The sequence below is a fragment of the Epinephelus lanceolatus genome, chromosome 9, assembly GCF_041903045.1.
Source record: "Epinephelus lanceolatus isolate andai-2023 chromosome 9, ASM4190304v1, whole genome shotgun sequence".
NCBI lineage: Eukaryota > Metazoa > Chordata > Actinopteri > Perciformes > Serranidae > Epinephelus > Epinephelus lanceolatus.
The window spans coordinates 7,894,280-7,915,883 of NC_135742.1; the positions used below are offsets into that span (position 1 = coordinate 7,894,280).

Below are 21,604 nucleotides of genomic sequence, written 5' to 3' on the forward strand. Positions count from 1 at the left end.
AGTTTCAAGGTGGATCCCCAAGATCAGTGTCACTAGTTCAATATCTGATGTGGTGTGAAATTTTGACGCAATTAGTTCATGAATTATTGCGTTATGGCCAGAAACATTTTTCATTCATTCATTTTCTTTTTTTAGGTCACAGTGACCTTGACCTTTGACCACCATAATCTAATCGATTCATTCTTGAGTCCAAGTTGGCGTCTGTGCCAAATTTGAGGAAATTCCCTCAAGGCGTTCTTGAGATATTATGTTCATGAGTATGTGAAGGACGCCAGATCACAATGACCACCATAATCGAATCAGTTTATAATTGAGTCAAAGTGGACGTTTGTGCCACAACTGACAAAAAAAAAGAATTCCCTCAAGGTCTTTGAAACATATCACATTCATGAGGTACAAGGTGCAAGATCACAGCAACCTTGACTTTTAAGCAGACCTTTTTGCCAAATATGAGGAAATTCCCTCAAGGCGTTGTTGAGAAATTATGTTCACGAGAATGAGAAGGACACAATATCACAATGACTTTGACCTCTGACCACCAAAATCGAATCAGTTTGTAACTGAGTCAGAGTGGACGTTTGTGCCAAACTTGAAAAAAAAAAAAAAAAAAATCCCTCACGGTCTTTGGAACATATCACGTTCATGAGGTGCAAGGTCACAGTAACCTTGACTTTTAACCTTTGACCAACAAAATCTAATCTGTTCATCCTTGAGTCCAAGTTGGCGCTTGTGCCAAATTTGAGGAAATTCCCTCAAGGCGCTCTTGAGATATCATGTTCACGAGCATGAGAAGGACGCAAGGTCACAATGACCTTGACCTCTGACCACCAAAATTGAATCAGTTTATAACTGAGTCAGAGTGGACGTTTGTGCCACAATTAAAAAAAAAAAATCCCATGTTCATGAGGTGCAAGGTCACAGTGACCTTGACTTTTAACCTTCGACCAACCAAATCTAGTCAGTTCATTCTTGAGTCCAAGTGGACATTTTTGCCAGAAAGTTCCTCAAGACGTTCTTGAGATGTCGCGTTCACGGGAATGGAACGAAAGACGGACAGACAGCCCAAAAACATAATGCCTTCTGTCACAGCTGTCACTGGCACAGAGGCATAAAATAGAGCGGAGGGGCAACGAGGAAAAAAGATGAGAGGAGAATGGATAGAAGAGAAGAGGAGAGGAAGAAAAAAGGGAGACGGGGTGAGTAGAGAGAACAGAAGGCAATAGGAGAGGAGAGAGGAGGAGAGGAGAATAAAAGGAAAAAGAGAAGATGAGAGTAGAGAATGACAGCAAAATGAGAAGTAAGAAAATGAGAGGTAAGAAAAGGAGTAGAGGACAGAAGGGGAGAGGTAAGAGAAAGAAGACAAGAGAAGATAAGGTAGAATGGGTAAGCAGAGAAGAAGAGAGGAGAGGAGAGGCGAGGAGAGGTCAAGATGAGAGTAAACAAAGAGAATAGAGAGCAGAAGGACTGAGAGGAGGGAGGCCATGAAATAGTAAATCGATTGCATTTATACAGCGCTCGTCTTAGTGACCATTTACAGCCCTTTACAACACACACACACACACACGAATTTGGGAGCGATTTGGGGTTCGATGTCTTGCCCAAGGACATTTCAACATGTAGACTGCAAGGACTCCAGGGGTCAAACCACTGACCTGCAAATTAGTAGACAACCACTCAACCTCCTGAGCCACAGCCATTATCAGTGAAAAGAAAGGATAAAGGACAGAAGAGAAGAGAAGAGAAGAGAAGAGAAGAGAAGAGAAGAGAAGAGAGAACGAAAGAAGGTAAGAAAAGGACAGATGAGCAGAGATGAGGAGAAAAGCGAAATGGAGAAAGGGAGACTCAAAGGGTCGAATGGAAGAAGTAGGTGGGATAAAAATGAAAGAGGAAAGGACAGAAGACAAGAGGAGAGAAAGAAGAACAAAAGGACAGAAGTGAAGAGGTAAGGAGAGTCATCCACTAATCACAGGGTTGGTGGTTTGAACCCCAAATTGTTCCTAGTCAGATCGGCACCTTGTGGGAAAAAAGGCTCTATAAATGCAGCCATTCACCATTCAGAGGGACAGAGACAGAGGGACAGAAGGGAGGAAGACAGAAAGACAGCATGGAAGAGTAGAGGAGAGGTGAAGACAAGGCAGTGAAATAACGGTGTATGTGAAAGCAGAGTCTGCAGGTGAGTGTGAGGGAACCAGAGAGGGTAAAGGAGACAGAACAGAGCCACAGAGAGACAGAGAAAGAGCAGCAGAGGTCCAGATAAACAGACATGGCAGACAGGAAGTGGACACTGTTGTCAATCATAGTAATCAGCATTCAGAGACTGAGCCGAGCTGCCGCCGGTCGAAGCCAGCCGGGACCTCTGCTGGAAAACACTATAAAAAAGTGAGTGAAAGTGGGAGAGATACACACGGCTTCACATTTTTTCTCTGCACAGTTAATCACTCAGAAACACCTCTGGGTATGTGTGTATAAATATCTGTACATGTATGCGCAGACTTTAAAGAGGATGAATTTAAATTGAGTTTTAATTAGATAGTGACAGTGGAGAGGTGACAGGAAATGAGACAGAGATGTGGAATGACCAGCAACAAAGGCCCTCAGCCAGACAGAAATCAGGGATGTTGTGGCTCATGGTCCATGCCTAGAACCCCAGGAGTCTATTTCTTATATTTCTTTCACAGGGTTGCCAGATCCAGTCACTTCTTTTGGGCTTGTTTCCATAGCCCTGGTTGCTTGTTTCTCTCCCAAGATCTGGCAACACTGACAAGCCGGCAAGCAACAACAACAAAGGCAGCGTCCACAGGATCACGAGAAGTGTGTTGTTTGGACCCAGGCCCTGGAGGCAGATCTGATTCAACACTGGGAAGAATATCCATGCCTTTACCATGTGTTGTCTCCAAGTTGAAAAACGTAGTTTGGTGACATCACCGTGTTATCTGGGGCTCTGTCAGCGAGGGCTCGGTGGAGACAAAGTCAAAGTTATGAGGAGGTAAGTCAAACTTAAGAACATATTAATATTTAAAGTTTAATTTTAAATTTTCATAACATCTTAAGGCCTTTGCACACTGAGTCCACTTTTTCATCTGAAATTGTCCCACATCTAAAAATAAATACAACCTAACATTGTACAAATCATGTTCGCACACTGAGTCTGAAACTTTTGTCCGTCATTAAAACTTTTTGGAACAGGTTCAATTTTCTGCGTTTTTCGCATCTGTAAGAGCCTGTAGAGACGTTGGACTAAGAATCAGTGAAGAAAATGTGGTGGTGGGACACAGCCATGACAAGACAGAGTAAGGGGGCACACAGAATCATTTCATAACTCAGCTCACTTTCAACAGGTCAGATAGTGATATTCAGGCGGATGCTGATGAAGAGGAGGAGGATGTGGACAGCACACAGAAGCCCCTTTTACACTGCCAGATTTTCAGCGAATGTTGGGCCGTTTTGCCGGCAAGCTGTGAGCATTTAGACACACAGAGCCGGATTGGCAAGTTGATCCGAGGTGCCCAATTTTCCGCCTCGTAGAGTAGACATACTGGCAGAATCTTTTTGGTTTAAAAAGACCGAGGCCCTTCCGCCACGGGAGGGGCTGTTGATGACTTGTGGGAGGAGCTGTTGATGACGCCGCATGTGCAACCCACTGGCGGTGGATAAACAGGAAACAGCTGACAGCAGGAATTAGCGAGCAGCTAGTAGCAAGAGGGAAACACAAACCCGACAGACACTGTAAAGATGAGCAACTGGGGAGACAAGGAATTGCGCGCCCTCCTTGTCCTCGCAAACGAAGAGGCCATTAACCGTCAGATGACGGGGACGGTGAAGAACGGGCCGACTTATGAGAGAATCGCCGAAGGACTGACCAGCCACGGCTTCTCTCCCACGTCACTGTTTACGTCACACACTGAGCTACATGTTTTGTTACTTGCTCACGCCCTCCATTGCCCCGAAAAAGGCACATTCTGTACAAACAAAAGTAGGTAGGTGGCATTTTGCTGCACTCCCCGATTTTGTTTTTATACTGCCAATGCTGAAAAAAGACTGATTGGGCTTTCCTGCAAATTTGCACAATTCCTATTTAAAAAGGGTTAAAGAGTGAGACAGACAGGGAGGACAGCTCCGCCCCTTCATGCAGCTGTGGTGCCAAATGAAAGACAGGGAGGGAGTCATGACAGCCAGATAGGTAACTCCAGTGGAGAGAGGCAAAGGAGGAAATGTGTCTTTTCATTTTGTCTTGTATTGCTAATTTTTGCAACAAATAGAACGATGAAACTCCCACAGTCCAAAGACATGCAGGTTAATTGGTGACTCTAAATTGTCCGCAGGTGTGAATGTGAGTGTGAATGGTTGTCTGTCTCTATGTGTCAGCCCTGTGATAGTCTGGTGACTGGGGCTCTGATTGGCTGCCATCAACAAACAAGTTGACATCTTTCCAGTCAGACCAGTTTGCATTGTGTGAAGCAGAAAGCCTCGATCCACTCAGATGTACCTCATCTGGATAATTGTGGAAAGCAGTCAGGGTTGAGTATTGTGATTCAAATTGTGCTTTGCCACATTCTCAGACAAAACAGAAAGAAACAAAAGGTAAAGGACTGCCACAAAAGAGTGTAAACAAAATTATGCAATCAATGCTATCGAACATATGCATTTGAAAAGATTATGGATTGCATCGCTGGCTTTAAAGGATTTTTTTTAAATATTTCTGGGACGATGCTTTCACAGGAAATGCATGACAAGTATTGAGGATTACAGCCAGTCCCCAGAAAGCGAGCTGAAGCTGCGTCGGATTCTGTATTACTCTGATAAAATCAATGACAGCACAGTCCTCTTCATGGCTGGCTCATATTTCCCCTGCTGATAAACACAGGCCTGATCTGAAATCATAACGTGCTTGTCAGAAGTTAGCTTTGTTTGTCTGATTGGGTGAGCTCCCTGCTTTAATGTTTCAAGTCTTCTCCTCCATCAGTGGTTTACATAAACGTTATCATGCCTGTCAGAATTTGTGTGTACTGTATATATGTATGCGTGGCACAATCTTCTCCAACCAATCCCTGGTCCCTCTGGAGGGCTTTGATCATCAGCAGACGTCTTGCTGAGTAACAGCAGCTCCATAGGAGCTGGGAGGGGGGGGCTGCTTCTCCATCTGCATTAAAATGTCTCATTAAAGTCATGCCTCCTCGCAGTGCAGCCAGCAAATGGTAAGTTCAGCATTTGGCCAATTTCTTCCACTACTAGAAAGGCTTCTCTGTGGCATCTGTGATGAGTAAACACTGCTTTAGTAATCTGCAACCTGAAGGCAAAAGACAGTCTGAATCTATTATCAAATCCAACGTAGAGCAGCTTGATTAAATGACAGCGCTGAAGAGTTACTACATCGAAGACAGATGCGCACAGAAGGTGGGATATTCCCTGCTTGAAATGTAATGGCCCACTTCTTTGTGTTCTGAACGGAGGTAATCATTTCCAGAGAAAGCAGTGTTGGTATCCTGGTGCAGACAATGGAGTAGAATGCCACACAAATGCATGAGACTCCCTCTCCAGCTGTGTGTTGCCTATGATCATTCCAGATCTGTCGATATAACACTGAACCACAGCAGAGGTCTCGCAGGAGAGAGGCTGTTGTTAACGCTGACGGCTCATTTATTCAGATCATGACCACTTACAATCAGTATGTGATTGTTTTGGCAGATTAGAGGGCAGCGTAACCTCCTCTGTATTGTTTCTGGCCCTGGGAAACAGAACTGAGTGCTTACTAACACTGACTCAGCTCTCAGAAGACATGAAAGAAACTACTGAGAAATGAAAAACTAAAGTTAAGTTGTGGTTTTATGTTGAAAAGTTTAATCCGGTATGGTTTAAGAAATAAATGTGCCTCCTTTACAGCTTTAAATAAATTATGTTTCATTGATTCTTTTGCCCATTTGGTCGAAGAACAGTTTTTCCCCTGCCTCAGTGAATGGAAAATATAAGTCCAATATTCACTCTCATCCTGCACTTCTCTGATCTCTTTCAGTTCCTGAGAAAAATTTCGGACTTATCAACTACTAAATGTTTCCCTTCTTTCACCATCCAGTCACTTACTAACCATAGCCCTTTTTTTACACAGAGATCGGGCTACAGAGCCGCTACGAAGTCCCATCTTTATACTTCCTTTGCATTTTGACACAGACTATTACTCATGTGTTACCAATCAGACCGTGCTGTGGGCAGGACACTGAGTGAGGTAACAGAGTGGTGACTGCAGACAGAGGAGCTGCATCGAAGAGAAACAATTTAAAGCAGCAGAGATTACAGCTAAAAAGTAAAAAACATAGTAGAAGTGTTAGTGGATATCATGGATTTGAGAGAAACTAAGTTATGATGATGCAATGTTTCAACCCCTCGAAGCAAGAACTCCGTTAGATACTCATTTATCTTGGTATATGGAAAATAATCCTCAGGAACACGTTTATTTTTTCAGAGACTCATGAAGGAGAAGCTCAAGGAGACAGATGGTGGAACAGATGCCAGACAGAAAATGGTGTGAGGATTTTGGCTCTCTATATTAGGATTCTCACAGTATTTATCCCGAGAAGCTTCTTGCTTTGACATCAATACGTTCTACCATGCCTAATAAATCACAGGTTTATAACCATTCAGCCGTGTGTATTGGTATTGACCCACAGTGCAGTGCTCTGAGGAAAAGATCTTCAGTATCAAGTGATGCCTGTTAAACTCTGTGCAGCACAAAGAACAATTAAGTTTCAAAGTGAACTTCTCTGCAACAGGACTATTCAAACTGGTGACAAAACAAGTGGCAGCGACTTACAATATTCATGAGAGTGAGGAGGTAATTCTGCACGTGCTCCTTGCCGTGAAACCGAACCACCGAGTCGTCAACTCCCAGCAGGATTTCGATATTGTAGTCGTCCTCCCCGGCATTTCGGCGCCGACGTCTGTGGGCAGTCTCATTGACCTGTCGGGCTACAGAGTCCAGAGTCCCGGGTACATCCAGCTCCGGTTCTGTGCAGGGATCAAGACAGGGGAGGTGAGAATTAACAAGACAAAAAATCGTATGCAACTACCTGAGAAACACAAATGCTTCTGTCTACAACAATATCTTTTGGGCTTTAATGTTAAAATTCTACTGAATACATTTATACCTCAATCTTTCATTACATAAACAATTACACTATTTACAAGACAACAGCACTGAGGCTGTCAGAGGGTTAAATCAATATTAATGAGTGATTCATGTAGCTGCAGGTCTTCTCCAGATTATGTAAATGTTTTAGATACCAGGGGTCACTGTGTGGTAGAGCTTTAATTCTGGTGGTTACTCAGTGTTTTGTCTGATCAAATATTTATTTACTTTCCTTGCACAGTATTTGTAATAAATCATACACACATAGCTGCATCTCATCCATACGTGTCCCCATATTTTACAAACTTTGAGGTTACTGAAACTCAAGAAGAAATAACGGTAACACTTTACTTCAAGGTATCTACATAGGAGTGACATGACACTGTCATAATGATGACATGACACGGTCATGAACCTGTCATGAACATTATGTACATGTCAAAACGTTTATGACTTGACATTAACCAGGATGACATTACCAGAAGATGTCTTTACGTTAATGTCAAGTTGTCATTATAAGGACATCCCAAACAAATTTAATGCCAACCTGTCATGACAAAGACAACTTCTGGTACTGCCACTTTAATTAATGACTAGTTGTCATAATCAAGACAACCCAAACAATGTCAACTTGCCATTACAAAAACCGATTGACACTTAATGACAGCAGTCATAAACGCTTATGACATGTACATAATGTTTATGACAAGTTCATGACAGTGTCATGTCACCCTTATGTAGATACTTTCAAGTAAAGTGTTACCGAAATAACTAACCTATTGTCTCACCCTTCCCTCCTCCCTGTGATTCTTAGTCATATAATATAAAGAGTGACAAGAGAAGAAAAAGTATTCTTGGTGTTTTATATTTGACGACTGCAAACAAACAACTCAACCATTAGAAACTAGAATTATCACCTCACCGTTTTATGCCTCTGCCAAGCAGTGAAGCTGCAGTTTACATCCATGTCTGTCCAGACTCATATATATGAAGTGAAGGAATTTTAAATTACGTATAGTGTTTTTGGCAAAATATGGATGCTTCACACACATCTTCAATGAAGCAGCACAAAAGATAAATAAAATCGCCACAGTAACTGACCGAATGTCTTCCCTTCTGTTCCGGAGTTATGATATTGGCCAGGAAAGTGTTCTGTGTAATATCATGATGTCACAGTAAATTAAACTTTGACCTTTCGGACATAAAATGCCATAATTTCAGCATTTTATCCTCAGACATTTGTGTGAAATTTTGTCATAATTAGGGTATGAATTCTAGAGTTATGTGAGGTCACAGTGACCTTTGACCACCATCCTCATACATGCGGACAACCTGAAAACATAATGCGTCTGGCCACGGGTGTCACTGGTGTGAAGGCATAAAAATACCAGGTTCATATTCTGGATCCAGTTTCTCAAATGAGTGGGTATGCTGCATTTTTTTCTGTTTCATATCATTGTAATTTGGATATTTTGGGGGTTATGGAGGGTTGGTTGAAAAAAGCAAGCATTCTGAAGATGACACCCTGGGCTCTGGGAAACTGTGATGAGCACTGTTTTCTGATTATTTATTGACGAACAATTATTTCAGAGAATAATCAATGGTAAAAATAACTGTTAGTTGCAGTCCAAATGTTGATTACTAAAACTGAATCTATGTACAACACACACAAAAAGAAGTGATGCATTTGAGATGTCATAAAGTTGGCCAAACAACACTTGCAAGTTTACTTTTTTTGTTGTTGCAAAAATCAGTGTTTGACTTTATTTAAAAAATCATTTTATTCTATTAGTTTTGATGTAAGCTGATTCCAACTAGAAAAACAGCTCTTTCAACATGATTAGAGCCATGAACTTTATCAACCAAATATTACTCTTAAGTTTGTAGCATTCTGAATGTATGAATGTTAAAGTGGCACAAAGCCACTCGTGTAGCAGTTTAACCTTCTGTCTGTCACTCTTTAGTGGGCATTTACATCCAAGGCCTAAAGTAAATTAAATACAGTGTGCATTTAAATTCATCATTGACACACCGTTCCACACACATCCAGCTAATGTTTCCTGTGTTTACTTATCGTTCGCTCGGGGCTGTTAATGAAGCCTTGGGGTGCTTTGTCAGGTAAAGCCTCTGGAAAAACCCTCAAGGCTCTTGAGCTCACAGTGTTTGTAATCTGCTGAGTGTGAGATAATAGCTCTGTGACACTGTAGTGAAAACAGCATTCAAGCAGTGAATCACGTAATCATCATGTAATATCATGAATCACAACTTTGCCTCAAGAGGCTTTAACATCTCTATACGGCACCTCCTGTGGTTAGTTGACCCTGGCTTTGAATAAACTCCCCCCAAAAACCCTTTATTGAGGACAGATTATGTTCATTTTCAGGTTCAAACTAGTATTTTGGGTTTAGACTAAAACATGTGTACAGGCTTTAATGTTCAAAAATCACTTTATTTTCCTCATACTGTCAGTGCTGGAACACCTGTGTTCACCCTTTGTCTGAGATGCTTTGTTTTAGCACCTGTGTTCATCCCAATATCCCTCCTTGACTCCTCTGTTCTCCATCTTTGATCACTTGACCCGGTGATAAGAAAAATCTTTGTTGCACAATTTGCACACAACCATGCTCTTATGCAAGCTGCCATCGGGACTGCTCAACAAGCCAAGCAATGCTGTCTCGTCTTCCATCACTGTTCACCAAACTTTCTTGTGCGCTGACATCACTCAATGCATCCTGTGCATCTTCTTCACGGCAGGCAAACAAACTTTAGGTGCATTACCACCACCTACCGGGCCGGAGTGTGTGCATCAGTGTTACTGGTGTGCCAGAAATTAGGGAACTGAGAAAGGTGTGATTAAATGTGTAGTGTACCTTAGAAAGTGGCCACTGAGTGTATGAATTGCACCTATATATCTGTATGTAAGAGACAAAACAGAGAAAAGCATAACAAGTCCCCTTTAATGGGGAAAAATGTGAGAAACCTCAGGAAGGTGAACTGAGGAGGATTCCCTCTCTCTTGCCTGACAGACATGCAGCATGACTCACTGCCAGTAAGAGAGTGAGGGCAAAAAACTTTATAGTTATTTATAGGGATTTTACAATCAACATTATTTGCTGAGGTTAAATAAAAGAAAAGTCACACTCGACTTCAAAGCAAGTTTCTGTCTCCACTTGATATGAAAATGAAGATTTGACAGTATTCGGTCCCCTCTGCACTAAATGCTACTGAACTAGACCATGAAAAAATGCTAATACTTCCCTTTTTGATGGAATGGCACACAAGTCCTTAACGTCTATCTTAATACTGCTTATCTTTACACTCTGAGGGACGAGGCCATCACGTCTCATTGCTGATATGAAATCCTTCATCTTGTCCCCATGGTAAGCCTCAAGACTCCTGCTCTGAGAGCTGATCAGGTGGCCTTATAGATCCCTTACTTTACACTTTGCTTTACAGCAGAACGCACTAGAGATTCGATTTCCCACTCTAACAACTGGAAAATGCTGAATCCTTCAGGTAGCAGCGGCTTGGTTGGTCATAAAAGCAGCTAGAGCTGCAGGTTGAAAACTCTGTGGGGAACAACTTGGCCCATGAATGAATCATCAGAGACTGTTTAGCTTTGCTGGAGCTGCAGGTCAACAGTAAGGCTGTGATTACACCTTCTGTTTGTTTTGTTTGGTCCCAGTGGCAGTCGAAAATCGCACTTTTTTGTTAGTTCTGTATTTCATTCATTTTAATCTTGTTTGGGGTAATCGCAAATTGGAATGAAGAGTCTGAACCTCCAGTGCACACAACTTTGTTTAAAAGTTCCTGAAATGTTTTCTCAACCTTCACAACATCACTCAAGCACAAGTTTACATCTTATTATATTCCACAGTTCATCAAACTCTGAAGCTCTTAATTTTGAAAGAAATACTGCGATTTGAATCTTGTTAATTTTCCATCAACAAAGTGAAAGACCTCAGATTTCTTCGTTAGCTTCTTCCACACACCAAAGAACCAACTTAATACGTACATGATGTGAATATGTAATGCATCAAATGATGAAATTCACTTAAATATCTCATTAACTGCTGACAAAAGCTCTCTGTCAGTCATCACAGATCCATCTGCAAATATGCATAATCAATCAAGAGAAGAGAAATAGCAAGAAACAAAATGTCAGTCTTGCTTTGACTGCAGGCTTTTAGCCTTGTAATGTTCTTTGTTTACACATTATTAGCACTCTATGAAAGCTATAATTATTCAGTAATTACGCTGGCGTTAATTACATATCCACAGGCTGACAGCTTAAATGTTTGACTAATGCACACACTGGTATATCCTGATCAGCAAAACCATTAAAACCATTTATAGTTAAAGTGAATAACACTGATCATCTCATTACAATGCAATATTCTGCTGGGAAACCTTTGGACCTGACACAAATGTGGATGCCACCAGTTACAATCCACCCACCCAAACAACATTACTGACCACCAGTACACTCTTTCATGGCAACTGCACTCCCCGATGGCAGTGGCCCCCTCAGCAGGACAATGCGCCGTGCCACATCCAAAAACTGCTCAGGAATGGCCCTGAGATTGTGACAAAGAGCTCAAGGCAGCCACCTGGCCTCTAAAGTCCCCACATCCCAATATGATCGAGCATCCGTGGGAGGTGGTGGTACCCCAGAGGTCCTGTGTCCATGCTTTGACAGTTCAGAGGCCTCACAGTGGATCAGACTTGGCTCTGACCTGGTGAGGCACGGGCACAGACCCTCTAGGGGTGTCCTGTGGGTTGCAAGGTGGGGTACCACCATGTCCTATAGATGCCCGATCATATTGGTTACTGAGGAATTTAGAGGCAAGGTTGTCGCCTTGACCTCTGTATCACATCCCTCAGGCCATTCCTGATCAGTGTTTGTAGTGTGGCCTGGCACACTGTCATCGGAGTGCCGTTACCATTGGTGGTGGGAGGTACTCAGGGTACTTGGTCCACACCAATGTTTGGGTGAGTAGTGTGTGTCAAGCATCTACATGAATGCCACTACCCAAGCAGAATATTGCATTGTAACTAGACACTGAATATTATTCACCTCAACTGTGAGTGCTTTTAATGTTTTGGCTGATCGGTGTATATTTTGTGCAGCTTGGTACAAATGGCGCTCCCTTAAAGAATTGCAAACTTTTTCAGAATAAATGCTGTTGCAGACTTCCTGGCTGCGTGCGTGTGTAAATGGCCCCAGACCAGCTCATCTTCATTGTGATCCTTAAACTAAATATATACTGAAGGCGAGGGAGGCCATCTTTCACTTGGTAATGTTCTGCCAGCAACACATTACAGGCCTTCAACGAAAAACTGGGTTCATGTCGGTTCAAACAGCCCATTTACAAACAAACCAGGGTTGGTAAACAAAGGTCACATGGACTCAGAAGTAGCTTGTGTATTCAAGACGTTTTGGTGAACTCTCGTCCTGCCGTGTTAGAAAATTGGCAGCAGTGTGAGTCAAAACAAATCTTGCAGGGCCGGAGATCAGCGCTGGTATTAACCTTCTCTGGTGTTTAAGCCAGTTAAGATGACATGAATCAGATGAATATAAGCATCTATTTATAACCATTCAGCCATATGTATTGGTGCTGATCCACAGCGCAGCCCTCTTGGAAGATGATAAAAGCATTCACAGGAATCTCACTACAGTTTCGGGAGTTCTCACCAGGTCAAATTAACTGACACTCTCCTGCAAACCACACAGAACATATTTAGTGTAAAAGACTGAACTATGATCCCACTGAAATCTTTTTAGTATGACTACCTGTACCTGAGGAAAGGTAAGGCAGAGCATCTCTGTGCTATGTGACCTTCACTCTGAATAAACAGACGTTTAAAGCCAGAAAAAAAAAATCACAGTTTCTGTATTTTATCCACATTGGGTGAAGATACTGCACTGGTAAATAGTTGGAAATCTCAAGCCATAAATAAAAGGGTGGGCCAATTTTCATTTTTCCAGGGATGCTTAGGGCCGCAGACAGGGCCAGTGATTGAGTGGAGAGGGAGCTAAAATAAATAGGAAGAAATGGCTGCCACCTCAGCTGTGGCCCGGCTCCTACAGTGTTGGGATTGTGGAGTGCATTCCTCTTCTCCGCCGCTCCCGTCATGACACAGGCATTCTTGTGCAGCGGGCCAGCTCCCCCCTCCCCCTCCTGAGTAAACAGGCTTTCTGAGGTCCCTACTTCAAACGTACAGGACTTCCCCTCAGCAGCGCTCCTTAAGACCGCTAGTGTGCTTCAGTCAGTGGTGACCCCCCCCTCCACTCCTCCGCCTTGCCCCACCCCGGCCCACAGCCCAGTCCCATGGGAGCACCACCGTGCAGCAGCAGGAGATGGGAGAGGCCCCCGGCCAGCGCCTGCCCACACGTGGCACCGTGCAGTAAGGTGGCAATGAGGGCAGCCAGAGCCGCCGCAGGCTAAAAATGGCACAGAGGTAGGCGACAGGCAACTCGCCATCAGCCTAGAGTGGAAATCTACTGTGTCTGCTGTGACGCCATTAATATCCACGCTCCATTCACACTCCTGCATCCCCATGACGAGAGAGGACACAGATGTATAGCATTAACCTGAATGGAGGAAATCATAGGTGTATTTCCATCATTTGTTCAGATTACACAACATATAGAGCAAAGCTTCTCCTGTGGTCATGTACATCCTTATATTTCTAATCATAAATGTTAATACATCTGACAAAAAAGATCTTTATTTATGGAAAATGCCCAGCTAGTATGCAGGGTATTACAGCAACAATAAGCAGCATTTTACATAAAAATATGGGCTGTATCTGTTTCTGCTCTGTAGTGAAGCTGCATGATTGACCTACATACTGCACCTTGTGTTTGAAATGATAAGGAAATGCAGATTTCAACTGGGGATGGGATTTGCATGAAATCTACTTTGTAAGCTGAGTGTAATTTGTCTCATGTGGGAAGACTAGTGAGGGGTCAAACTAAGTAGGACAAAAAAGGGAGGATGCTGGATCTTCAAAATTTCTACAGTCATTTTTCGAGAGGAATGATGACGATTTTATACTTAATGAGGAGCTTCATAGTCAAAACTATGATACCAGACATTATTTTTAATTACTGAGGACCTAAATAAGGCTTTAAACTGCAGTTTGATGAACTGATGGAGCTCTTACAAGAGAAGATTCAAAGATCAGAAACAGTGAATTCATCAATCGAGACACTGCTCTCTGTGACGAACTCCAGAAAGACATTTAAACATATCCAGTGCACTCAAACTGCTCTTTCAAAAGGAGCTGAACCATTTACATATACTGCAACATAAACAGGTGTCAGCCACACAGCTCTCATTTCACATCTGCTTCCCATATGAGCAGATAAGTAAAAAGGAGCTCAGAGTGCGATCTAACTGACTGACAAAGGTGAGATCATGGGTGCCAGAATAGCAAGTTAGGGCATCCTCCTGACCGCGGCTGTTCAAAGGAGGCAATCTCAAAGTAAATGAAACAGGACACAAAAACACCTCATCCAAACATCGGCTGACATGTCAGGTGGCTCAGGACTCAAGAAGTGACAAAAATTGATTTCCAAGCACACAAGGTTGATTGATCTAGTGAGTCCTGAATCAAACTGGTACATCTGCTGTAAACCAGGGGTTCCCAACAAACCAAAACTGGACTAAGCAACAGTTTATGGGGCAATAGGAAATTATATGATTCATCAAAAGAAACTAACACGTTTATGGGCTGTGAGTTTTAACAACTTTAAACGGCAACTAAAAGAAAGGAAGCAAGTATTCCTTTATTGGTCCCTCAAGGGGAAGTATGTTTTTTGTTATTTATAAACAGGGCCAATTTACATACACATGCACAAACAAATGCATTAACGGAAATATGTCCAAGCAAGGGGGCAGCTCACGGACAGGCACCCCTATCAGTTGGCGGTGTGATGCCTTGCTCAAGGGCCCCTCAGCAGTTCCTCTGAGGCAAACTGGCACCTCTCCAGCTACCAGTCCACACTCCATACTTTGTCCATACAGGGACGTGATCTAGTGAAATTTCCCTCAAGGTGTTCTTGAAATATGGCGTTCACAAGAATGAAACAGATGAGGTCTCAGAGACCTTGACAACTGACCACCAAAATCTAATCAGTTCATCCTTGAATTAAAGTGGACGGTTGTGCCAAATTTGAGGAAATTCCCTGAAGGCGTTCTTGAGATGTTATGTTCACGAGAATGAGAAGGACGCCAGATCACAATGACCTTGACCTCTGACCACCAAAACTGAATCAGTTTATAAGTGAGTCAAAGTGGACGTTTGTGCCAAACTTGAAAAAGAAAAAAGAACATATCACTTTTATGAAGTGCAAGGTCACAGTAACCTTGACTTTTAACCTTTGATCAACAAAATATGATCAGAGCGCGGATGGGTGAACATGGGGCGCCTCACCATGGGCAGCCCAATCTCTCTAACATCTCTCCAATTGCACATCTATGGTACCTGTGTGTGTGTGTGTGTGTGTGTGTGTGTGTGTGTGTGTGTGTGTACCCGACTAATACAGTACTTCATCTTCTTCAATGGCTGTATAAGCATCATGTTCCCTGTCCTATTATAAGAATTGTAATATATACTGTATATATTCAGGTAAAGCAATGCTAATAGTCTGGCCACACCAATTTCAACACACCACCAACACTATCATGGACGGCACTCTCCATCAAACAACCACAGAGAGCTGACATTAATGTGTACATGGTCAGCTTTAACGCTGGAAGGTTGTTTCATTTCGTCCTTCATTTCTTTATGTGAAACACCAAATGGTTTGATGCATGTCCTCTATTAGTCTGTATGGAGAAAGCAATGTATGACCAAAGCTATTAATGCTACAAATCTTTCTTGGTTGACATCCCATTTTACAGTAGCCTTGAATAATGTTTGTTGTTTCTGCACAATTTCATCCTGTTTGGGGCTGGATATGAGTTTCACAGAAGAATGCCTCAGTGAATATGAAACAACTGCCTGAAATCAGGGAAACAAGACAAATTCCACCTTTACATTGCATAAAATCTTTCTTTATCGTGTTAGCGTGGTGCTTCCAGTAGCAAGGTGTTCTGAAGCTGCAGCTGATTTAGTGCTGGCAATTTACTTCTTGTCATGTAAGGGAATTTTTGACTTCCTAGGGCACATAAAACCTGGGATAATTACACTGGATTTTATGACTGAGGCAATATTGTTTTAGCCTTTTTTTTCTCTTCCCCCTGCCTCAATAGAGTTGAAAATGAGTGGTGACAGCAGCAACAACAGAGGCCTAATTACCAGCAGCACACCGCAACAGGAGAAAAGATGCTGGCCGAGGCATTTCACATGGCAGAGAGACGCCACACAGGTCTGTGGTTATGTGTTGAAGTGTGGTGGAGATTGTTAAGGTGTGCTTGTGTCTATGTGCATTCTCCGCGGCCCACCCGAAGCTTCTGAAACACTATTAATAGGCTCGTGGGGAGGTTTAGGCATAAAAATGAAGCCAACACTCCTGCTCCCACTGGGCCTTATATTAAAGCATTACTAATGATTTCTAAGTCTTGGCTGCTGCTCCTCAGAAAACAAACTTAGAGTCTTTCACAGCAGAAGGATCATTTATGACAGAAATGTTCCTTAAAAAGCTTGTCAGAGATGCTTTACCCATACTGTCAATGAAGAATGTTGCACCATATACCACTACTGCACAGAACACAAACAAGAAACTAAAATCTGACACCGTCTCACATAAAAAGACAAAGTGAGCTTTTAGTCACACACTATTCATTTTGCAAAGACTGGGGATCAGTCACTATGAGCAAGACTACAACTAGATTCCGTTTGAAATTATTTCACATCCTGCTCCTGGTGGAAAATATTGCACCAAACTCCCTTTAAGAAATATGACATATAAACAACTTCTTATGTGTCTGCAAAAACACATAACTCTCATAGAAACGCCAGATGAAAGGCACTATATTTCGACTGTATTCTTGTCAATTCAACATATGTCATACAAATTTTACATTTTGGATTTTGTTGCCTCAATGTGCTACCAGCCTGAGTTGATTAACCTGAGGATCAGATACACGCAGAATGAAACAGACTTTTATTCACTCCACAACTCCAGAGCAAGAGAACCAAGACTTATTCAAGTTCTTGCACCTCCCAAGAGTCCCCTCCATAGTTACCGTCCACCCAGTTCAGTGTTTGGTGTTTGCTTCCTGTTTGGTGCTACAGACAGCACACCAGTGGTTGTTGGGTATGTTGACATCATGAAACTTCACCATATCCATGAGCCAAGACTAAGAACTTAACAATAAAACTAAATATGTTTGATTCTGTTGTAACATCAGGACGAGAAAAAGACTCACTGCAGGACTGAGTTTTATGACCACCTTACACCAGAGATTGAGATCATGGGATGGTCGTGAGACCGACTGAGGTAGAACTCTCGTGAATCCGATCCAACATTGAAAATTTGTCTGTGACAATGACATTTCTTGAAAAGTCGCTTGGTGTACAGCTGGCATAACCTGCTCCAACCAACTGTTTTATTTTAACAACAGGTCAAATCACCATATGCTGATGAGAAAAGTGTCGCTCCTACAGAAACCCACAGAGCACTATCACCTGCTATGTATCCTATAACTCTATGTTGCTTTTTAAGTATATTTCAGCTCATTGTTTCAGTTCTATGGCCGACAACTTTACTTTTTCATTCACTGCTTCCACATATCTCCCAGGTGGAAACCAAAAACAGAGCTAAAAGGAAAATAAATATTTGTAAAGTGGTCCGAAACACCACTCCAAAAGAATGCTATTGTTGCCCTGTGTCCGCTGGCTGTGTATAGGCAACTGTTCACTAACATGGAGTGCGTTTACATGGACAGTTTAATTCCCTTTTCATTCAGAATGAAAGTTCATTCCTATTAAAACTGATCTTGTAAACACCTAATCTGGTATGAAAATGGCCAATGTGATTGAAAATTCATTCCGATGTAAGGGGCTGGAATATTCTGTTTCTAATTCTAGAATTTCTCGCACTTGTATACACTCATTCTTCTTTAAGTTCATTTTGGTCTTTCTGCACATGCTCGTTTCATTGCCATTCTGGTGTGATGACGTATATAGCGCGCGCAACAAGATGGCAGTTTCTAAAAACAAGACATGGTCCCGAGCGGTCATCTATCTCTCTTCTTCGATCTTCTACCTCCCTTCTCCTCCTCAACAGGCGAAGCTTTAGCAGAACAAGGTTGTTGTCGTCCTGCTGCTTCAAGAATATAAGCAAAAAAAGCCTGATAAAGGCACTAAGAACGGCGTTGTCAAGCATCTTGTTATCTGGAATGAGGACTACAGTGTTTTCTTCCGGTAAACGTAAACACGTAACATCCGCCCCGCCCCCTATCCAATCAGAAACCTTCCCTGTCCCAAACCTTGCGTGGACCCGAATAAAGGCGATTAAAAGGCGATTAAACTGATTTCCCGTGTAAACCCTCATTCAGAATGAATATTTCCCATGTAAACTACCTGGAAAGACTTTATTTCCGAATGATTTCATTCAGATTTATTTCATTCCGAATGAGAAGCCATAATGTAACCGTAAGTGTAACAACTTTTAAAGATGATAATGTCAGTGTTGAGTTTACAGCTTGTTCTTCTGCCCCCAAGTGGTCAAAAACAATCAATACTACTGCCTTAACTACTGGAAACACAATAAACTGCATTGATGCAGCTTATCTTTAGTTTTCAAACTAGCCATACTAGCTGCTACCGGTCCAGGGAAGTTAGATACTTAGCGCGAAATTTAAGTTCTGGTGAAGTTCAGCACTTCTGGCACACAACTTTTTGCCATTGATGAAGAGCATCTGGACAGCATCAGTGGATATGTTTGTGCCACTTTGATAAGATTCAACAAGGTTGATTTGTTTTGTTTGGACTGCATAACAATTTTGAACATTAGCACCCACCCTTTAACACATTAAAAAACAAACAAAAAACTGCCCACATCAAGTGGTCTTCCGGGCAAACTGATCTTTTAAGAGAACATTACATGGGTGATACAGAGTCCAGTCCTGAGGCTATGGATAAGACATGTCCTCACACAGTTCAGGGGAGCAAAAGAGTGTACACAAGACAAAGAAAAACATCTTCAGAGCAAGACATTTAAACTGCAGCCACGTTCGATGAAACGTATGCCATGTTTTCAATGTGTTTTAAGATGCATCACATCAGATTATTGTGCCTCAGGAGCAGTTCTGTATCAGACTGTTAGTAGTTTCGAGACTCCAACATGCAAATATAAACATATACAAAGCTAGACTGCGAGGGGAACCAACACACAAATAGGAGGTCATTAAAATAAAATTTCACTCTCTCATTAAATTTCAGTCTGGCCACCTGCCAGAGGAGTCAGAGCCATCACCATGAGCTGCTCTATTATCCTGCTTGAACAAGATCTTTGGAGTCATGCCTCTCTGGCAGGAAGAAAATGTCACGTTTTAGTGTGAAATCATCCACAGGAGTTAACAGTCAGCAGGCAAAACTGATAACATTAAAAAAGTAATTTGACATTTAATATGTACTGAAGCAAACAGACCAAGGTGGTGTCTGACAATCAGCCAATGCACCTGCTTTGAAAGGAGTAATTTTGCACTCCTGAGAGCTGGAAAATAAACTCATGGATGTTGCTGGTCACAGCGGAGACACAGGACCGAGAAACTGAAGGTTTCATGTGGAAGAAAACTTTTTTACCAAAGTAAAATATCAAAACAAAGACTGTTCATCCATTTCAGTATTCAGTGAGTTATCTGAAATTTACATCAGCTTTGATATGTCATGCCAAGAGACATATCTGCTGCAGATATGTCTTACTAATGTATTTAGTGATGCAAACATCTAATCCGGAATACTTGCTCAGAACATTACAAAGCAAACCTTTTGTTTTTTTACTGGGGGCATTTCATGCTTCCCTTACTGACACTGGGAGCGTGGTGATCTGAAAAGGCCAATGACTACAGCTAGCTTTAACAATGTCTCAGGTTCACGGTGTGTTTCCATATCAGGTCGATGAGCAGTGATCCATGTGATGAGATTGAAGAGCTGCCACTCATCACGACAACGTTAATGACAGCTGATACTTGTTCTTCAACAGGGACTGCTGGTCATTTTGCTTTAATTTATTTTCTGTTGAACTTTAATCCAAGATAAAAGATTTTTACTTCACACTTTCATGTTTCAGTGAATCGTTTATGTAAATGTAAAGAAAGCCCGACTGCTGTTCCAGTGGAAGTGTCAAAGTGTAGTCATGACCGGAACATGAGCCAGTTTATAATCATACTTAAGTTTGAGGCAGTGTGAGTGACACACACTGAATTCTGGAACAGATTTATATAGTCATGTTAACTCTTCTTAATCTGTTGTTAATTAAATTTTGGTAATGGTCCTCACAAAGCTTCTACAGCTGTTCATGTAAAAGCAACATAAAACAATAACGCAGAGCTGAAACAATTAGTAGAGTGATCGGTTATCGGCAACAATTTTGATAATAACTATGTGGCTTTTTTTTCTAAAGCATAAAGGATAAAATATTTACTGGTACAGGCTTCTTAAAGGGGAACACCACCTAAATTAAGACTTCCAATATGTTATTTCCATGGTCTAGGAAAACTGAATCAATATTTGGGAACAGGAGCTACTCTCTCTAAAAGCCAGAAACACAACTGCTTGTCCTGTAAAGGGTCTCTGGCGGCCGGGAGCGAGGGGGGGGGGGGGGGGGGGTACACCCTGGACAGGTCACCAGACTATCACAGGGCTGACACAGAAGCCCTTTTTAAATAGAAATTGTGCAAATTTGCAGGAAAGCCCAATCAGTCTTCTGTCAGCATTGGCAGTATAAAAACAAAATCGGGGAGTGCAGCAAAATGCAGCCTGCCTACTTTTGTTTATGCAGAATGCACCTTTTTTGGGGCAATGGGGGGCGTGAGCAAGTAACAAAACGTGTAGCTCAGCATGTGACGTAAACAGTGACGTGGGAGGGAAGCTGTGGCTGGTCGGTGATTCTCTCGTAAGTCGTCCCGTCCTTCACCGTCCCCGTCATCTGACGGTTAATGGCCTCTTTGTTTGCAAGGACAAGGAGGGCGCACAATTCCTTGTCTCCCCAGTGGCTCATCTTTACTGTGTCTGTCAGGTTTGTGTTTCCCTCTTGCTACTAGCTGCTCGCTAATTCCTGCTATCAGCTGTTTACTGTTTATCCACCGCCAGTGGGTCGCACATGCGGCATCATCAACAGCTCCTCCCACAAGTCTTCAACAGCCCCTCCCGTGGCGGAAGGGCGCCTCGGTCTTTTTAAACCAAAAAGGTTCTGCCAATATGTCTACCCTACGAGGTGGAAAATTGGGCACCTCGGATCAACTCGCCAATCCGGCTCTGTGTGTCTAAACGCTCGCAGCTTGCCGGCAAAACAGCCCAACATTC

General features: G+C 42.3%; 1 protein-coding gene across 1 annotated transcript in view; it reads right to left on the minus strand.

Annotated features, from left to right (window-relative positions):
• Window positions 1-21,604, minus strand: part of adamts3 (ADAM metallopeptidase with thrombospondin type 1 motif, 3) — a 227,024-nt gene that overhangs the window by 121,794 nt on the left and 83,626 nt on the right. Inside the window, exon 5 of the mRNA XM_033620106.2 lies at window positions 6,806-6,999. Within this exon, the coding sequence (XP_033475997.2) occupies window positions 6,806-6,999 (194 nt within the window). The remainder of the gene's footprint in view (window positions 1-6,805; window positions 7,000-21,604) is intronic.